The 18,048-nt window shown below is 44.4% G+C and overlaps 1 protein-coding gene across 1 annotated transcript in view; it reads right to left on the bottom strand.

Annotated features, from left to right (window-relative positions):
- Nucleotides 1-3,952, bottom strand: part of LOC119337912 (cyclin-dependent kinase E-1) — a 6,010-nt gene extending 2,058 nt beyond the window's left edge. The window contains exons 1-11 of the mRNA XM_037610165.1: nucleotides 3,515-3,952; nucleotides 3,301-3,411; nucleotides 3,074-3,177; nucleotides 2,889-2,931; nucleotides 2,698-2,796; nucleotides 2,169-2,238; nucleotides 1,991-2,085; nucleotides 1,798-1,831; nucleotides 1,626-1,710; nucleotides 1,457-1,534; nucleotides 1,288-1,335 (exon numbers count right to left, since the gene is read on the bottom strand). Of these exons, the coding sequence (XP_037466062.1) occupies nucleotides 1,288-1,335; nucleotides 1,457-1,534; nucleotides 1,626-1,710; nucleotides 1,798-1,831; nucleotides 1,991-2,085; nucleotides 2,169-2,238; nucleotides 2,698-2,796; nucleotides 2,889-2,931; nucleotides 3,074-3,177; nucleotides 3,301-3,411; nucleotides 3,515-3,739 (992 nt within the window). The 5' untranslated portion in view covers nucleotides 3,740-3,952. The remainder of the gene's footprint in view (nucleotides 1-1,287; nucleotides 1,336-1,456; nucleotides 1,535-1,625; nucleotides 1,711-1,797; nucleotides 1,832-1,990; nucleotides 2,086-2,168; nucleotides 2,239-2,697; nucleotides 2,797-2,888; nucleotides 2,932-3,073; nucleotides 3,178-3,300; nucleotides 3,412-3,514) is intronic.
- Between the last annotated feature and the right edge of the window lie 14,096 nt (nucleotides 3,953-18,048).

Raw genomic sequence — 18,048 nt, forward strand, 5'->3', positions numbered from 1 at the left:
TATGATGTAAGGCTGTTATGGTTTTTTCTGCTGTAACGAACTCCTAATGGTTTGTAATAATGGAAATCAGAAGGCAACCCCTTGTTTAAAAACCATTTTATATGTAAATAAAGGAAATTTTGAGGTTAAAACATAGCATGATTCCAAGAACAATTCCAGACTGCTTCTAAGGGTATCTCCAACGCGGACCCTCAAATCATCCGTATATGTCCTTTGCGGGAGTCCGGGCACTTTTGCCATCCAGTGCTATCCCTCAAACGTCCGCGGACGCGTCCGGATGTCTGAATGCGGCTTTGCAGGAGCCCGGAAATCCATCTGGCCAATCAAAAGCCACCATGTATCCCTCCTCTCCGTCCGGATGGCGGAAGGCCGCCGCTAATTTTTTTCCTGTTTGGCGGAAGGTGAAGATGTTTGGCGGAAGCTGCTAGCATGTTTGGCGGAAGCACTAATTAACCTGTTTGGCGGAAGGGTAGCATCTTCGGCGGAAGCCACTAAATGGCTAGCATGCTTTAACTAGTAATTAAGTGCTAAATAGCATGTTTTGGCGGAAGGGGTAGCATCTTTTGCGGAAGCCACTAAATGGCTTGCTCCATGTTGGCGGAAGGCACTTAATTTTGGCGGAAGGGCTAGCATGTGTTATCTTAATATGAGGCATTTGACGGAATGCTATTTTTAAAAGTTAATAGGGGCGGACATTTAAGGTATAGCATTGGACGGCCGGCTCCCGTATCATGTCCGCAAACGCGTCCGGGCGCGGTTCGCGGACGGATAGTGTGTCTGTTTTAGGGGATAGCCTTGGAGATGCCCTAATAGAGTAGAGTAAGGCGGTTTAGACAGTGGCATAACAGGAGCGGCTAGAGTCTCCCTACTAGTAGCACAAAGGAAACCGTAGCATATTCCAAAGATCTCATATTTGGTAGCACCAATAAGGATGCATAATGGTCTGACAGGTAGTTAAAATATGCACCAGATAGCTATTGCGGGGCAGCATCTTTTTGCGGCTAGAGTCTCCCTACTAGTAGCACAAAGGAAACCGTAGCATATTCCAAAGATCTCATATTTGGTAGCACCAATAAGGATGCATAATGGTCTGACAGGTGGTTAAAATATGCACCAGATAGCTATTGCGGGGCAGCATCTTTTTGATGCTTGCTCATCTAGATTCAGGTAGCTTACTACAAGTCTAGAGCATGCATCAGCTAAGAACTAGTTATACAGATATGGAAACAGAAGCATCCAAACACGGGAAAGGGGGAAAAAGAATAGGTGAAGGTATTAATTATTTACTCATGCTCCAAAGCTTGTGCAGCTGTAATACGCTTTCGAGGGTCATACCTGAAACATGAGGAATACTAGGATGATAAACCAACACCATAATAGTACAAAAAAGAACAAAAAATATGTTCATCAACCAACGTAATGTTAACTCCAACAAACTAGAGAGCAAGAGACATACTCGAGCATTCTTGAGAGAAGGTCAAATGCAGGACCCTTCTGCGGCAAGTGAACAATAGTATGAAGACCTGTGTTCTCACTGCAAGGGAAATATTACAGTATATTAAGTTAAGTAATAATAAAAGAGATATTTAATCCTTCTTAGAGCAGCTCAACAATGTCCAACATACTACTTATGCCCCTGAATGTGTTGCTGGTCATTTTGCCAGCATGGAAGATTTGCAAGGGTAGGCCACTTCTCGACCGTAGGATGACCTTCACAAGAGTTGGGTTATTACTGTGAGTATATTTCTGATGAGCATGACAAAACAAACAAGACAAGCAAAAACAAGGAATACATACCTAAGACCTTAAAAATCTTGTCTAGTTGATCGAGCTACAAGACGTGTAAATCAACTGTGAGATATACCAATGGCATAAACGGAGGAAAGTTACTTGAGACATGATCGTCATGTAAAATATAACAACTTTAGTCTAGTGATATAATCTAAAAACAAGATGGCAATACTAACTAACTGAGTGCAACTGCCCATACTTGAAAAGGGTTTGGAGTAGCTTTTGCTTCAACCCCTTGGAACAGTGGTTTCAGTGTAAGCAATTCGGCAAAAATGCAACCAACTGCCCACATGTCTGGAGATGGTTAAGAGAATAACAGAATTAATGAAGAAAAGTTGATAGTAAAAGGATCTGTTTTTCTCTCTCTGCAAGGATACCAACAGCACTTGTGTAGTGTTTAGCTCCAAGTAACAGCTCAGGTGCACGATACCAGATAGTTACAACAACCTGAAATTTATTTCAAATCAGGGAATTAGCATAATAAATTGCAGTGTCAAAAGTACTGCGGAAATCTACCATACCACCTCAACTATTCATGAAGCAGTGTTGTACAAAATAATACTACCACATGCCGTAATTAATGTACAGTTAGAGTTAAATTTAGAAGGTTTAAGAGGGTATATTATGGGATTTAATGTGGATCCTCCTAGGCCGTCAATGGACTCCAATCAACGGCCAAGATTGTATTCAGATACTGAACTCAAACATTCAAAATGGGTGCACTGTGTGATAATATATTTGCATGCAATTGCAAATTATAAGCTTTGAGTCTATAAGAACAGTGGGGACCTGAGAATACTAGTGGTAACTTGGCGGAATGAGTGAATGACTGCATTCCATTACCAAAGTACCATCCTTTGGTTCCCTCATATTACTTGAAATAGGAATGTAGATAGAGCTACTCACCCCATTGTCACTTAGTGGTTTTAGTGGAGCTTGATATATCCTAGCCAGACCAAAATCAGCAATCTTTATAATTCCATGTTCTTCTCCTTCTCCCATGACCTACTGGGGCACACCATTGCAGCATGCTTAGCAAGCAAAAGAGACAATACTGGACAGATTTGTGTATCAGCGTGAGGCATGAAGCAACATACCAGTATATTAGAAGGCTTGAGGTCTCGATGGATAATCCAGTTACTGCAGGAGGGGAGACAGGTAGGATAGATCAGATTTTGATAGGATTGATCCAGATAAACATTGCATATATTTACAGTGAAGACATCAGCTTGTGGAGAATCATGCTGCTCGAATTGTTAATAGAAAATATATATAGACATACCTATGGAGATAGTTGAGGCCATTGAGCAGTTGCCAGAGCAAGGATTTAACTGTGTATTGGTTAATGGAGAGGTTAAGCTTCTCTCTGTGATGCCGAATAACCTCCTGCGGATAGAGCAGTGCTTCGTTAATTAATTATTCCATCGAGAGAGTTGGATTTGAATTTCATACCAAGAGGTCGACAGGAATGAAAAAGGCACATATAAGCAGGGGATGGGAGTTGCATACATAGAGGTCATGCTCGGCGTAATCGAAGGCGAGATAGAGGGACATGTCGGCGTGGTTGATGTGGACGTTGACGAGCTTGACGACATTTTCGTGGTTGATCTCGCGCAGGAGCTGCAGTCAAAGGGCAAGCGTAGGGAGAGAGATTACAGTCCTATATGGCCAGGGTCTGGAACGCCACGAAGGAATGAAGCAACCGGCGGCGGAGATGAGTTACCATGATCTCTCTGATGGCGGTAGGCGAGACGCCATCGCCCTCCTTGGATTGCTTGAACTTCTTGATGGCGATGGGGGAGCCGCGGCGGCCAGCAGCCTGGGGATGCGTTGGCTTGAGGCGCGCGAGGAAGACGAGGCCGTAGGTGCCCTCGCCGATCTTCCCCACCAGCTCGTACTGCTGCAGCCACGCGGGGCGGTTTGACCCTCCGCCGCGGCCGTCGCCCATCGCCGCCGACGGCAGTCGACCAGATCCCTCTCTTTCTTCTTCTTCCTCCTCTAAAGAGGAAACAGCGGCGAAACACGGCAGAGCTTGTGCAGAACAAACGGATCAGCTAGACTCGCTTCGGGAGGAGCCGGCGACCTAGGGTTTGGGCCCCGCCCGAATCGGAGTGAGAGAGGGATTGGGGAATCGGATGGGGGCGGGCAGGCTGGGGAAGAGAGTGTTTTTGCAAAATATGCAGCGTGGCCCGTATCCTCGCCTTTGGATGCTGATCGGATGGCTGCGGTCAGTTTCGATTTATGAGTCCACAACTTTGGTTTGCGATTCATTCATTTTTTTTCTCATCCAAAAAAACACAAAGATTCCATCCCTTCTCCCTGCACACCAGCAATATTTTTCGTTCTCAACTCTGAAAAAAAATCTTATTTCATAGGCATGCAAACATGTACTCCCTAATCTTACATTATGGGACGGAGGAAGTAGTTTATATAGAAGCGCGGTAATTTGCCCTTTATTTATCCTATCTTGAATTGCATAAAGTTTTGTCTCGCATCCCAAGGAACCACCTCGCTATGGAGGAGGGTAATTGGGTAGCTCGGCAAATTTGTCCCTTGGTGGCATACGTCTTTTGCATGGATACAATATCAATGTGCATAGATTTTCCTAACGCGTCACTCGCACTACTCTTTCCTAGATAACGTGTACTCTTCTCTTAACTACACGTTAATTTGAGTGGAACAATCATTTGACATAGTCACAAATTCAACCACCCTATCAAAATGAAAGCTAAGCAGATGGCAAAGACGTTCTTTGTCATCAGCTGGCAGATGGCAAAGAGCTGGCTGATGGCAAATTCACTGTTTCCAGTAGTGAGTTAAGACTCTGAGAGCAAAATAGGGATACATTATACGTTTGATATCCCTCATGGTTGGGTTGTACATTCGTGAGGTATGAGATTTGATGTTGTGCATGGTTTTTTAAATCTTGCCTCCATCTAAGCTTGGGAAGAACTAGGAAGGAGGATACAGATTTCATACAGTCGGTGCTATTGATGTTTGTGTAGGGTCATCCCCCACCCGCATCTAGGACTCTTAAGGTTTTTTAGGAGTAGGTGGAGGTGTTTTGTGAATGCCTCAAAAAATTTGTTGGGGATAGAGCAATTTAGAAACTCAATGGATTGGAGGGCTACATTTTTTACATTGCTAGGATGTCTTTCAGTGAAAGAGGCAAGATTGTTACAGAGGATGTGATGTGGAATGAGCATGTGTGAAGATGAGTGATTTGAACGTAGTTGAAGAGGGTTTCCCGAGTGAGAAAGACGAGGAATCGTGAGCGGCTACGAGAGTGTTGAGAGGATTAATGGGAGTAGTGGGCTTGTGTAGTTGACTTGATAGCAATATAGACCGGCATGCTGTTGGGACACACGATACGCTACTCTAGCGATTAATAAAAAAATCCAATCGCGCAACCAAGATCATGCTGCTGGGGATAGATTACAGGCTCCGGTTTACCACTAGACGCGCAGTCACCGCGGCGAAAGTAGGTTGGTGATGCATGTAGTCGATCAGTGATAACCCACAAGTATTGGGGATCGCAACAGTTTTCGAGGGTAGAGTATTCAACCCAAATTTATTGATTCGACACAAGGGGAGCCAAAAAATATTCGCGAGTATTAGTAGCTGAGTTATCAATTCAACAACGCCTGAAAGACTTAATATCTGCAGCAAAGTATTTAGTAGCGAAGTAGTATGATAGTAACGGTAGAGTGGTAACAGTAACAGTAGCAGTTTTGTAGCAATTGTGACAGTAGCACGGTGAAAGTAACTTAGCAAAGATCAATATGTGAAAAGCTCGTAGGCATTGGATCAGTGATGGATAATTATGTCGAATGGCATTCATCATGCAACAGTCATAACATAGGATGACACAAAACTAGCTCCAATTCATCAATATAATGTAGTCATGTATTTCGTATATAGTCATACGTGCTTATGGAAAAGAACTTGCATGACATCTTTTGTCCTACCCTCCCGTGGCGGCGTGGTCCATAAGGAAACTAAGGGATATTAATGCCTCCTTTTCATAAAAAACCGGAACAAAGCATTAGCACTTAGTGAATACATGAACTCCTCAAACTACGATAATCACCAGAAAGAATTCCAATTATTGTCACCTTGGGGTATGCGGATCATAACTCATAATAGGTGTATACAACTTGCAAGATCGGATCGAGAACACACATATACTCATGGAAACATAAAGGGTTCAAATATGAATTCATGGCACTCGGGCCCTAGTGACAAGCATTAAGCATAGCAAAGTCATAGCAACATCAATCTCAGAACATAGTGGATACTAGGGATCAAACCTTAATAAAACTAACTCGATTACATGATAAATCTCATCCATCACCGACCAGCGAGCCTACGAAGGAATTACTCACTCTCGACAGTGAGCATCATGGAATTGGCAATGGATGAAGGTTGATGATGATGATGATGGCGACGGATTCCCCTCTCCGGAGCCCAAAACAGACTCCAGATCAGCCCTCCCGAGGAAGAACGGGAGGCGATGGCGGCTCCATATCATAAAACGCGATGAATCCTTCTCTCTGATTTTTTTCTCCCTGGTTAAATAGAGTTGGAGTTGAGGTCGGAAGCGCTCCAGGAGGCCCACAAGCCTGTAGTGCGCATCCCGGGGGGTGGGCGCCCCCCAGGGCTTGTGGCCTCTAGGTGGCCCCCCTCTGGATAATTCTTGCGTCAATATTTTTTATATATTCCAAAAATATTCTCCGTAAATTTTCAGGTCAAACCGAGAACTTTTATTTCTGCACAAAAATAACACCATGGCAATTCTGCTGAAAACAACGTCAGTCCAGGTTAGTTTCATTCAAATCATGCAAAATAGAGTCCAAAAGAAGGGCAAAAGAGTTTAGAAAAGTAGATACGATGGAGACGTATCAACTCCCCAAGCTTAACCCTGCTACTTCTTGAGCTTGCGTTGGTTTTTCCCTTGAAGAGGAAAGGGTGATGCAGCAAAGAAGAGATAAGTATTTCCCTCAGTTTGAGAACCAAGGTATCAATCCAGTAGGATAGAACGCACAAATCACAGAATACCTGCACAAAGAATCAAACAAACTTGCAACCAACGCAATAAAGGGGTTTTCAATCCCTTCATGGTTACTTGCAAAAGTGAGATCTGATAGAGATAGATAAATGATAAAGTAAATATTTTTAATATTTTTGGTTTATAGATCGGAAAGTAAAAGATTACAAAAATAGTAGATCGGAAACTAATATTGTAGATCGGAAACTTGTATGATGGAAAAGAGAACTTATATGATGGAAAAGAGACCCGGGGGGGCATAGGTTTCACTAGAGGCTTCTCTCAAGGTAGAAAATAATACGATGAGTGAACAAATTACTGCCAAGCAATTGATAGAAAAGCGCAAAGTTATGACGATATCTAAGGCAATGCTCATGAATATAGGCATCACGTCCGTGTCAAGTAGACCGAAACGATTCTGCATCTACTACTATTACTCCACACATCAACCGCTATCCAGCATGCATCTAGAGTATTAAGTTAATAAAGAACGGAGTAACACATTAAGTAAGATGACATGATGTAGAGGAATTAACTCAAGCAATATGATGAAAACCCTATCTTTTTATCCTCGATGGCAACAATACAATATGTGCCTTGCTGTCCCTACTGTCACTGGGAAAGGACACCGCAAGATTGAACCCAATGTTAAGCACTTCTCTCATTGCAAGAAAAACCAATCTAATTGGCCAAACCAAATCGATAGTTCGAAGAGAATTACAAAGATATCAAATCATGCATATAAGAATTTAGAGAAGATTCAAATAATATTTATAGATAAGCTGATAATAAATCCACAATTCATCGGATCTCGACAAACACACCGCACAAAAGTATTACATCGAATAGTTCTTCAAGAACATCAAGGAGAACATGGTATTGAGAATCAAAGAGAGAGAAGAAGCCATCTAGCTACTAGCTATGGACCCGTAGGTCTGAGGTAAACTACTCACGCTTCATCGGAAGGGCAGTGGTGTTGATGTGGAAGCCCTCCGTGATCGAACCCCCTTGCGGCAGGACGCCAGAAAATGCCCCTAGATGGGATCTCACAGGTACAGAAGGTTGCGGCAGTGGAAAAGTATTTTCGTGGATGCCTCTGGTGGTTTGGGCATATAAGAGTATATATAGGCGAAAGAATTAGGTCAGGAGAACCACGAGGGGCCCACAAGAGAGGGGGGGCGTGCCCTACCCCCCAGGGCGCGCCCTCCACCGTCGTGGCTCCTCCGACTTCATCTCCAAGTCTCCTGGTTTGCTTCTGGTCCAAGAAAGATCATCGCTAAAGTTTATTCCGTTTGGACTCTGTTTGGTATTCCTTTTCTGCGAAACTCTAAAACAGGGAAAAAACAGGAACTGCCACTGCACACTAGGTTAATAGGTTAGTCCCAAAAATAATATAAAATAGCATAATAATGCATATAAAACATCCAAAACAGATAATATAATAGCATGGAACAATAAAAAAATTATAGATACGTTGGAGACGTGTCAAGCATCCCCAAGCTTAATTCCTACTCATCCTCGAGTAGTTAAATGATAAAAACAGATTTTTTTTTGATGTGGAATGCTACCTGATACGTCTCCAATGTATCTATAATTTTTGATTGTTCCATGCTATTATATTATCAATCTTGGATGTTTTATATGCATTTATATGATATTTTATATGATTTCTGGGACTAACCTATTAACCTAGAGCCCAATGCCAGTTTTTGCTTTTTCCTTGTTTTTGAGTTTTACAGAAAAGGAATACCAAACAGAGTCCAATTGACATGCCAATTTTTGTGGATTTTTTATGCACCAAAAGAAGCCCCCGAAGTAAAAGAGTTGGGCCAGAACAGTCCCGAGCCATCCACGAGGGTGGAGGGCGCGCCCTACCCCCTGGGCGCGCCCCCTACCTCGTGGATGACTCGAAGACCCCCCTGATGTGAGACTGACACCAAAATTCCTATAAATACAAAATCCCCAAAAAAAACCTAGAACGGGAGTTTCACTGCCGCAAGCCTCTATAGCCACCAAAAACCAATCGGGACCCTGTTCCGGCACCCTGCCGAAGGGGGGGTCCATCACCGGTGGCCATATTCATCATCCCGGCGCTCTCCATGATGAGGAGGGAGTAGTTCACCTTCAGGACTGAGGGTATGTACCAGTAGTTATGTGTTTGATCTCTCTCTCTCTCTCTCTCTCTCTCTCTCTCTCTCTCTCTCGTGTTCTTGATTTGGCACGATCTTGATATACCGCGAGCTTTGCTATTATAGTTGGATCTTATGATGTTTCTCCCCCTCTATCTATTGTAATGGATTGATTTTTCCCTTTGAAGTTATCTTATCGGATCGAGTCTTTAAGGATTTGAGAACACTTGATGTATGTCTTGCGTGGCAAACCCGTGGTGACAATGGGGTATTATATTGATTCACTTGATGTATGTTTTGGTGATCAACTTGCGGGTTCCGTGACCTTGGGAATCTATGCATAGGGGTTGGCACACGTTTTCATCTTGACTCTCCAGTAGAAACTTTGGGGCACTCTTTGAAGTTCTTTGTGTTGATTGAATATATGAATATGAGATTGTGTGATGCATATCGTATAATCATACCCGCGGATACTTGTGGTGACATTGGAGTATGTAGGTGACATTAGGGTTTTGGTTGATGTGTGTCTTAAGGTGTTATTTTACTACAAACTCTAGGGCTGTTTGTGACACTTATAGGAATAGCCTAATGGATTGATCGGAAAGAATAACTTTGAGGCGGTTTCATACCCTACAATAATCGCTTCATTTGTTCTCCGCCAGTAGTGACTTTGGAGTGACTCTTTGTTGCATGTTGAGGGATTGTTATATGATCTAATTATGTTATCCTTGTTGAGAGAACTTGCACTAGTGAAAGTATGAACCTTAGGTCTTGTTTCTAAGCATTGCAATACCGTTTTCGCTCACTTTTACCACTTGTTACCTTGCTGTTTTTATATTTTTAGATTACAAAAACCTATATCTACCATCCATATTGCACTTGTATCACCATCTCTTCGTCGAACTAGTGCACCTATACAATTTACCATTGTATTGGGTGTGTTGGGGACACAAGAGACTCTTTGTTATTTGGTTGCAGGGTTTTTTGAGAGAGACCATCTTCATCCTACGCCTTCCACGGATTGATAAACCTTAGGTCATCAACTTGCACTATAAAAAAGTACACTTCCGTGATGATACGTGTTTGTCACAGTAGGTCGCGTTTTTGTCATGAATGTACATCCATGACAAATTTATGACAGAATCAAGATAATCATACCTGTGCTGTCGTAGAAGTGTTCCATGACATTACCAAAATTATCATCACGGAAGTGTCCACTTCCATGACGATAAATCGCGCGTCACAGAAGTGCTTTCATCAAGGGTGACCAACACGTGGCATCCACCGTAACGGAACGCCGTTAAGCTACCGGGTCGGGTTTTGGATCCGATAACCCGTTAACAGCCCTGACCAATGGGGATTTTCCACGTGTAAAATCATCATTGGTTGGAGGAAACACGTGTCGGCTCATCGTTGGGACAGATGTCATCCACTCATTGGACAGAAGGTGCCTATGATACATCGACACATGGCACGGCCCAACAGTGGCCCATTCCTATGAAAAGGCTGGCCTGTTTGACTTGGTCAAAAGGTGGCGGGCCGGCCCATGGAAAGCCTGGTAACGGCATGTTCACGTATGGCCCATTTACAGCCCGCTAACCCAAGACCCGTTACGCCCTATCCGAATTAGGCCCAGTAGCGTCATCTGGGCCATCCAATATGATTCCAGCCCATTTTCACTTCTGGCCCATGTATGGCCCATGACGTCTTTCAGCCCTTATGAGGCCCTTTGTAACTATTGCCCCATTAACGACCCGTGTTGAAACTGGCCCGTAATGAACAGTGTATCACTTTACACCCAAAAACGGCCCGTGGTAAAACTGGCCCGTAATGAACAGTGTATCACTTTATACCCATTAACGGCCCATTATTCCATTGGGCTGTTTCCAGCCCAAGTTATCTTTCGGCCTTCTGAGGGCCCATTTATTCTTGGGCTCATTTGCAACATTCGGTTACTTACGGCCCGTTACTGTCATTTTCTGCTTGTGGGCCAAATTCAGCCCGTCATTACAGTCAGCCCATTTGTGGACCGTTAATCTGTTGGGCCATTTTCATAGCATCACAAAATACGGCCTATTAACGGCCCGTTATGGTCAGCCCATAAAACGTACGATTTCCATTAAAGGCCCATCTACGTCCCATTAAAGGCCCGCAAAATACCCATAAATGAGTCAGCCCTTACAAGGCCCATGGATCCTACAAGACGTAGATGTCCCATGGATCCTACGAGACATAGAAGGCCCATGGATCCGACGGCCCATTGAAGGCCCATGGAACCGACGGCCCACTGAAGGCCCATGGAGCCGACGACCCAATGAAGGCCCATGGATCCGACGACCCATACATGACCCATGGGATCGTATGGCCCGTGAAGGGCCATGGTCGGGCGAGTTGGCCCCCGTTTGAACGATATAGCATATTCAAAGAATTATCCTACTCAATACTATCACCTCTAAAAAGCATACACTATACAACAAAGAGATCAAGGCATAGAAAGGTAGAATAATCCTACACTATACAATAAAGAAATTACAGCTGATTATACCCACTAGGCATTATGGTTCGGCACAGGTGTTAATAAAGCATACACAAACAACAAATTACATACACTAGGCAAATACAGCTCATACATCATGGACGCGCATCAACTTAACTCCATTTGAACTATAATCGATTGGCCGGATTCAGGTAACACAAATTTCAGTCTGCAAAATCTCCAATTCCTTCATGGTTACCTCAGTGTCTTGTTTTATTTTTGACTCCTGCATCTAATACCTGCATGTCCAGTCTCAACTTGTTGATTAAATGTTGACAATCATGTACACGTTGTCTTGCCACCTCTGTTGATGCTCAAGAACATCAGCACATTCCAATTCCAATCCATAATCATTCGATAACGGCCATGCCGCACTGCTCGCAGATCTTTGTGTTGATGTCACTTCATCCTGAAATGTTTCTGTAAGTACACATGACTAGGGCAAAAATATAGTTACAACAGTGAAGCGAGCAAGACACTATTTTGTACTACATGGCAAAACGGGACTAACAATAATGTTACACGTCATGAAGCATAAGCAGGTGATATTTTAAAAATTATAAGAAAGATAGTCTGTGCAGCCTGCATACAGAAATCCCTCTTAGTTCACCAGAGGAGCATGATGTTGGGGCCCAATCGAAAACACAGACAAGTTACAAATTTAGACAGCACGTTGCGTATAAGCAAGCAGTTGGCCATTCTGTATCTCAATTAAAGTCTTAGGGAGCATAATGAACAGCATAGGGTTTCATACAAACATACTACAGCAGGCAAAACTATGCAATCATTAGCGTAGTATAAACTAGATTGTGAGCCTCATGCAAGAATAGTTGGTTAATAGACTTCAAAGCTTCAGGCACACTTCGGCAGAGTAATTAAATGGTAAGGCCTTTAATTATGTCTACTAATAGTTATACAAGTACCGAACATTAGGCATGATTATTTGGGAATCTCATTAACTGAGGACAAATAAAGCAATTGAAAAAAGCAAATTAACTATGCCTAAAACAAACAAGGAATTGAATTGTTGAGTTGCATACAGTGACTTACCTTAGCAGGTTAAAGAGGCTCAGCGCAGCTCCTACTTTGTAACGCCCCGGATTCGATGCGCCAGGTGTCTTCCAGTTATTCGCCGTCGTTGCCATGTCATTTGCTTGCGTGCTGCATTTTGTCATGTCATCATGTGCATCTCATTTTGCATACGTGTTCGTCTCATGCATCCGAGCATTTTCCCCGTTGTCCGTTTTGCAATCCGACACTCCTATGTCCTCCGGCGTCCCTTTTTTTGTCTCTTGTTGTGAGCGGGTGTTAAACATTCTCGGAATGGACCGTGATTTACCAAGCGGCCTCGGTACACCACCAGTAGACCGCCTGTCAAATTTCGTGCCATTTGGAGTCCGTTTGATACTCCAACGGTTATCCGGGTAACCGCAAAGGCCTCTTTTGTGTGCAGCCCAACACCCCTCCAAAGTGGCCCAACAACCCATCCAAACACCCTCCATCCTCTCGGTCGTTCGATCACGATCGCGTGGCCGAAAACCACACTCCATTTGGAGTCTCCTAGCTCCCTCTATCTATAAATTAGCCCCTCCCCCCGAAATTCGCGGATGATTTCCACCCTAACCCTAGCCTCTTCCCCTCTACGCTGCTGGACATGTCCGTCCCGGACCGGACGAAACCCCGCCACCGCTCCCAGCCAGTGGCGCGCCGCCACGTGGCCCCTGCGTCGTCCCCGCCGCCGCGGCCCGTTCGGCCCGAAGCCGGCCCCCGCGGGCCCATCTCCGCCGCCGCTTGCCCGCGAGCGCAGCCCCGCCTCGCCCTTCGCCGGCGCTCGCCTCCGCCGCCGCGCCCGCGACCGCCGCCGCCCGCCTTCCCTGTGCCGAAATGCTGGCGCCCCGCTCCGCCGCCCGCCGGCGTCGCTGGCTCCACCGCCGCCTCCCGATCCGGCCACCTCCCACGTCGTGTGCCGCCGCCTGCCGCGGATCCGGCGAGCCACCGCCCGGATCCGGCCGGCCCGACTCCCTCCGGCCTTCCCCGACCTCCTCCGGCGTCGCCCCGCCCTCCGGCCGCCGTCGCCGGCCGCCTCGTCACTGGATCCGGCGGGTGGGACGAGATCCACCCGCCCGGCCATCCAAACGCGGCCCCGTCCCGGATCCCCTCTGTCCCGGGTCCTCCCCATCCCAGTTTCCCGCGAGGTGAAAATCTGCCAAGTCCCTGTTGCCCTACATTCTGGTGCTAACTTTGACCTGCTGTAACTGCATGTGTGCTGCTCCGTTTCATGCGCATGATATGTCAAAATGTTCATCATGAGATGCTCTTCATTTCATTCCATTGTGCCATGTTTGTTTGAGTCCATCTTGATGCCCTAATCATTATTGCAAGAGTGCTATATGATGTTAACTACTGTCTGTTAACAGAACTTGCTGTTTTGTCATTTTCGTTGCATTTTGTGTGTGCATCCTATGAGCTTGATGTATACATGAGTTTTGAGCTACATCATGCCATATTTACTGTGGTGCCATCCATGTATTTTGGTGAGTCTTGTAGTGAGTGCATCGAGCTCGTGAAGTAGGGTACTTGCTGTTACTGTTTTGCTAGGCTGAATCTGTTATATCATGTTGCTATGTAAACCTGCTGCTACAAGTCATTCTATGCATAATCTGAAGATGTTCACGAAGGATGTTTTGTTATACATGTCATGCCCTATCTATTCATGCCCCTGGTTGCATTTATAGCCTGTTGTAGCTTGTTGTAATCTTGCTCCAAAGTTACTAAATAATGTTGCTGTCAGTCTGTTAACTTTAAGTTCAGTGTTGTCATGAGCTTTGCTAGTGATCCATGCACCCTATGACCATGCTCTTTCCATTCTTAGCTTCATAAACATGTATTCTTACTGTTGGTTGCCTTGCCATGCCATGTATTGCTCTGTGGTGAGTGGTACAATCTCACCAACATGCCTACTTATTGTTGTTCCTGCCATGTCTGAATCTATCATATCATTTGCCATGTTTGCATGGATGCTTCCATGTTTTCTGTTGATCTTTGGAATAAGTTCACTAAGGGTCTTTTGTTCTATGCAATTAGTAGATTCATTCCATGCCTTTGTTTGCCATAATAAGTTCCTGTAGTATGTTGTTTGCTAGCTCTTAACATTGCAACCTGATGTTATTTTTGCTAAGTGTGTAAACTATTATTATTTGCAATCTTGCCATGTCATTTTGAGCATGTTCTAGTGAATTCTGGAGATAGCTCAATGTTCATGTTTTGTTATGCTTTACCTGTAGATCACGTCCATGCCTTTTGTTTTTATGTTGAGATGTTGTAGAATATTGTTTTGATGCTTGCTATATTCCTAGTTGCTATTTTGGACAGCTTGTCCTTTAAACTTGTATAGAGTGTATGTGTTGCACCATTGCTCCGTTTTGAGTGTGCCCTATATGAAACTTGCTTATAATTGCATGTAGTTTCATATTATCATGTTGCATCCTTGTTTTGGACAACCATGTTTACCTTGTTTTGCTCATATCTTCTAGGCCGTAGCTCTGAACTAAATGAACTTTATATGTAACTTGACTAGAATCTCGTGTAGATCATCTTGGTGCATCTTAACTTGCTGTTTAACAACTTGAACTTAAGGTTTATTCAGATCTGGACCGATTTCGAAATTTGCATATGAGGACTTACCGGATTAGTTATATGTTGTTTCCGGCCTCATTTAACCTTGCCTTGTTGTGTTGTTCTTATTTGCATCATCTCTTGCCATGAGTAGCCTCTTCTAGCTTTGACATGCATCTTACTTGGTTGAGCATCATGCCTTGTTCATGTGTGGTGTGTTTACTATGTTGTGTGCTTCTTCTCGATAGTTCCTGTTTTGTTGCGATCGTGAGGATTCGTTCGTCTACGCTTGGTTCGTCTTCGTGGCTTCATCTTCTTCATGGACTCGTTATTCTTCCTTGCGGGATTTCAGGCAAGATGACCATCGCCTTGGATCTCATTACTATCATTGCTATGCTAGTTGCTTCGTTCTATCGCTATGCTGCGCTACCTATCTTTTGTTCTTCAAGCATCCCTATTTGCCATGTCAGCCTCTAACATTTTTCACCCTTCCTAGCAAACCGTTGTTTGGCTATGTTACCGCTTTGCTCAGCCCCTCTTATAGCATTGTTTGTTGCAGGTGAAGTTGAAGATTGCTCCATGGTGGACAGGATTATGTTGGGATATCACAATATCTCTTATTTAATTAATGCATCTATATACTTGGTAAAGGGTGGAAGTATCGGCCTTATGCCTGGTGTTTTGTTCCACTCTTGCCACCCTAGTTTCCATCATACCGGTGTTATGTTCCCGGATTTTGCGTTCCTTATGCGGTTGGGTGATTTATGGGACCCCCTTGACTGTTCGCTTTGAATAAAACTCCTCCAGCAAGGCCCAACCTTGGTTTTACCATTTGCCTCACCACCACCTATTACCTTTCCCTTGGGTCGGCCAACCCGAGGGTCATCTTTATTTTAGCCCCCCCGGACCAGTGCTTCTCTAAGTGCTGGTCCAAACCAAGTGATGTCCGCCGCCCCCTGGGCAACCAGGGTCTATGCAAACCCGACGTCTTGCTCATCCGGTGTGCCCTGAGAACGAGATATGTGCAGCTCCTATCGGGATTTGTCAGCACAGCGGGCGGTCTTGCTGGTCTTGTTTTACCATTGTCGAAATGTCTTGTAAACCGGGATTCAGAGACTGATCGGGTCTTCCTGGGAGAAGGAATATCCTTCGTTGATCGCAAGAGCTTATCATGGGCTAAGTTGGGACACCCCTGCAGGGTATAAACTTTCGAAAGCCGTGCCCGCGATTATGTGGCAGATGGGAATTTGTTAATGTCTGGTTGTAGATAACTTGACACCAGATTCGAATTAAAACACATCAACCGTGTGTGTAGCCGTGATGGTCTCTTTTCGGTGGAGTCCGGGAAGTGAACACGGTTTTGGGTTATGTTTGACATAAGTAGGAGTTCAGGATCACCTCTTGATCATTGCTAGCTTCACGACCATTCCGTTTGCTTCTCTTCTCGCTCTTATTTGCGTATGTTAACCACCGTATATGCTTAGTCGCTGCTGCAACCTCACCACTTTACCCCTTCCTTTCCCTTTAAGCTTTGCTAGTCTTGATACCCATGGTAATGGGATTGCTGAGTCCTCGTGGCTCACAGATTACTACAACAACAGTTGCACGTGTAGGTTTTGCGAAGATCATGACGCGAGAGCGATGTTTGCTTGTTTTGGAGTTCTTCTTCTGCTTCTTCGATCAGGGGATAGGTTCCAGGTTGGCGGCCTGGGCTAGCAGGGTGGATGTCGTTTGAGTTTCTGTTTGTGTTTCATCCGTAGTCGGATGGTGCTCTTATGTAAGATGATGTTGTATTCGTGTGGCATTGTACGCCTTTTGTATGTATCCCCATCTATTATGTAATGTTGATGTAATGATATCCACCTTGCAAAAGTGTATCAATATGCGGTTCTATCCTTGGTGGGACCTTCGAGTCTCTTTAAGATAGTATCGCATATTGGGCGTGACAAGTTGGTATCAGAGCCTCGACCAACCATAGGATCCCCCTTGATTGATCGTGTAGTTTGACCGTTGTCGAGTCTAGAAGAAAACTTTTTTGGAGTCTACTTATATCAGGGAGTAGGAATTCTTTTTACTCCTCAGCCCCTTCGTCGCTCTGGTGAGGAATCTTGACATAGGTGTTTTGAATTACTCCTCTTCCCTTTCAAACTTTCTTTAGCATCACGCAGTTGGTTCTCCGATTGTTGTTCCTCAGCTCTTTGCATCCGGTGCATTTCTCGTCAAGTTGACTCGAGCCTCTTCATCGTTGCCAAGTTCAATCCTCAGTTGTTTTCTTTTCCCACCCACCCACTCCTTTTTCTCCTCGGAGCCGGAGTCCGTAATCGAGTATCCATCCTACTCGTGTGAAGTCTTTGCTTTCTTTCCTCAATCATTTCAACCGGTGTTTCCTCTTGAAGTTATTCATCGGGTTTTTTGCCTTCCAAACTGCCTTTGTTTTCCCGCCCTCCCACCCTTTTTCTTCCCAGAGTTTGAGTGTCTTTCGAGCATCAATTTCATTCGTGCTGAGCCTCTTCAGTCTTCCCTCAATTATTTCAACCGGTGAATTCTCGTTTTGTTCGACATTCTTCATCTCTTTTTCTTTTCCGGTGGACCCAATTCAAGTATTCGGTGTTCATCATATTCTTTTCCTTGGATCAAGTGTTCTCCTTACTCGTTTGCCTCTCGCCATTCAATCATTCTGGAGTTCAAGACATCTCAGGAGATTCGTCTGTGATCCAATTAATTCGATGTTATCACCTCATTCAAATATTTCAATTGTTCCGGTGCATCATCTATCTTTTCAACAATCCTTTTCAACGGTGTTATCTCTCCAGTGGGCCCTAACCCACAGGTCTTTTCCCAGGATCTTACCTGACTCTTCTAATTTCCCGGAGCTATTCTCAAATCCGTTTCTAAGTTTGACGTAAGTATGAATTTCATCAGTCACATGC

This window comes from Triticum dicoccoides, chromosome 1B (assembly GCF_002162155.2).
Source record: "Triticum dicoccoides isolate Atlit2015 ecotype Zavitan chromosome 1B, WEW_v2.0, whole genome shotgun sequence".
NCBI lineage: Eukaryota > Viridiplantae > Streptophyta > Magnoliopsida > Poales > Poaceae > Triticum > Triticum dicoccoides.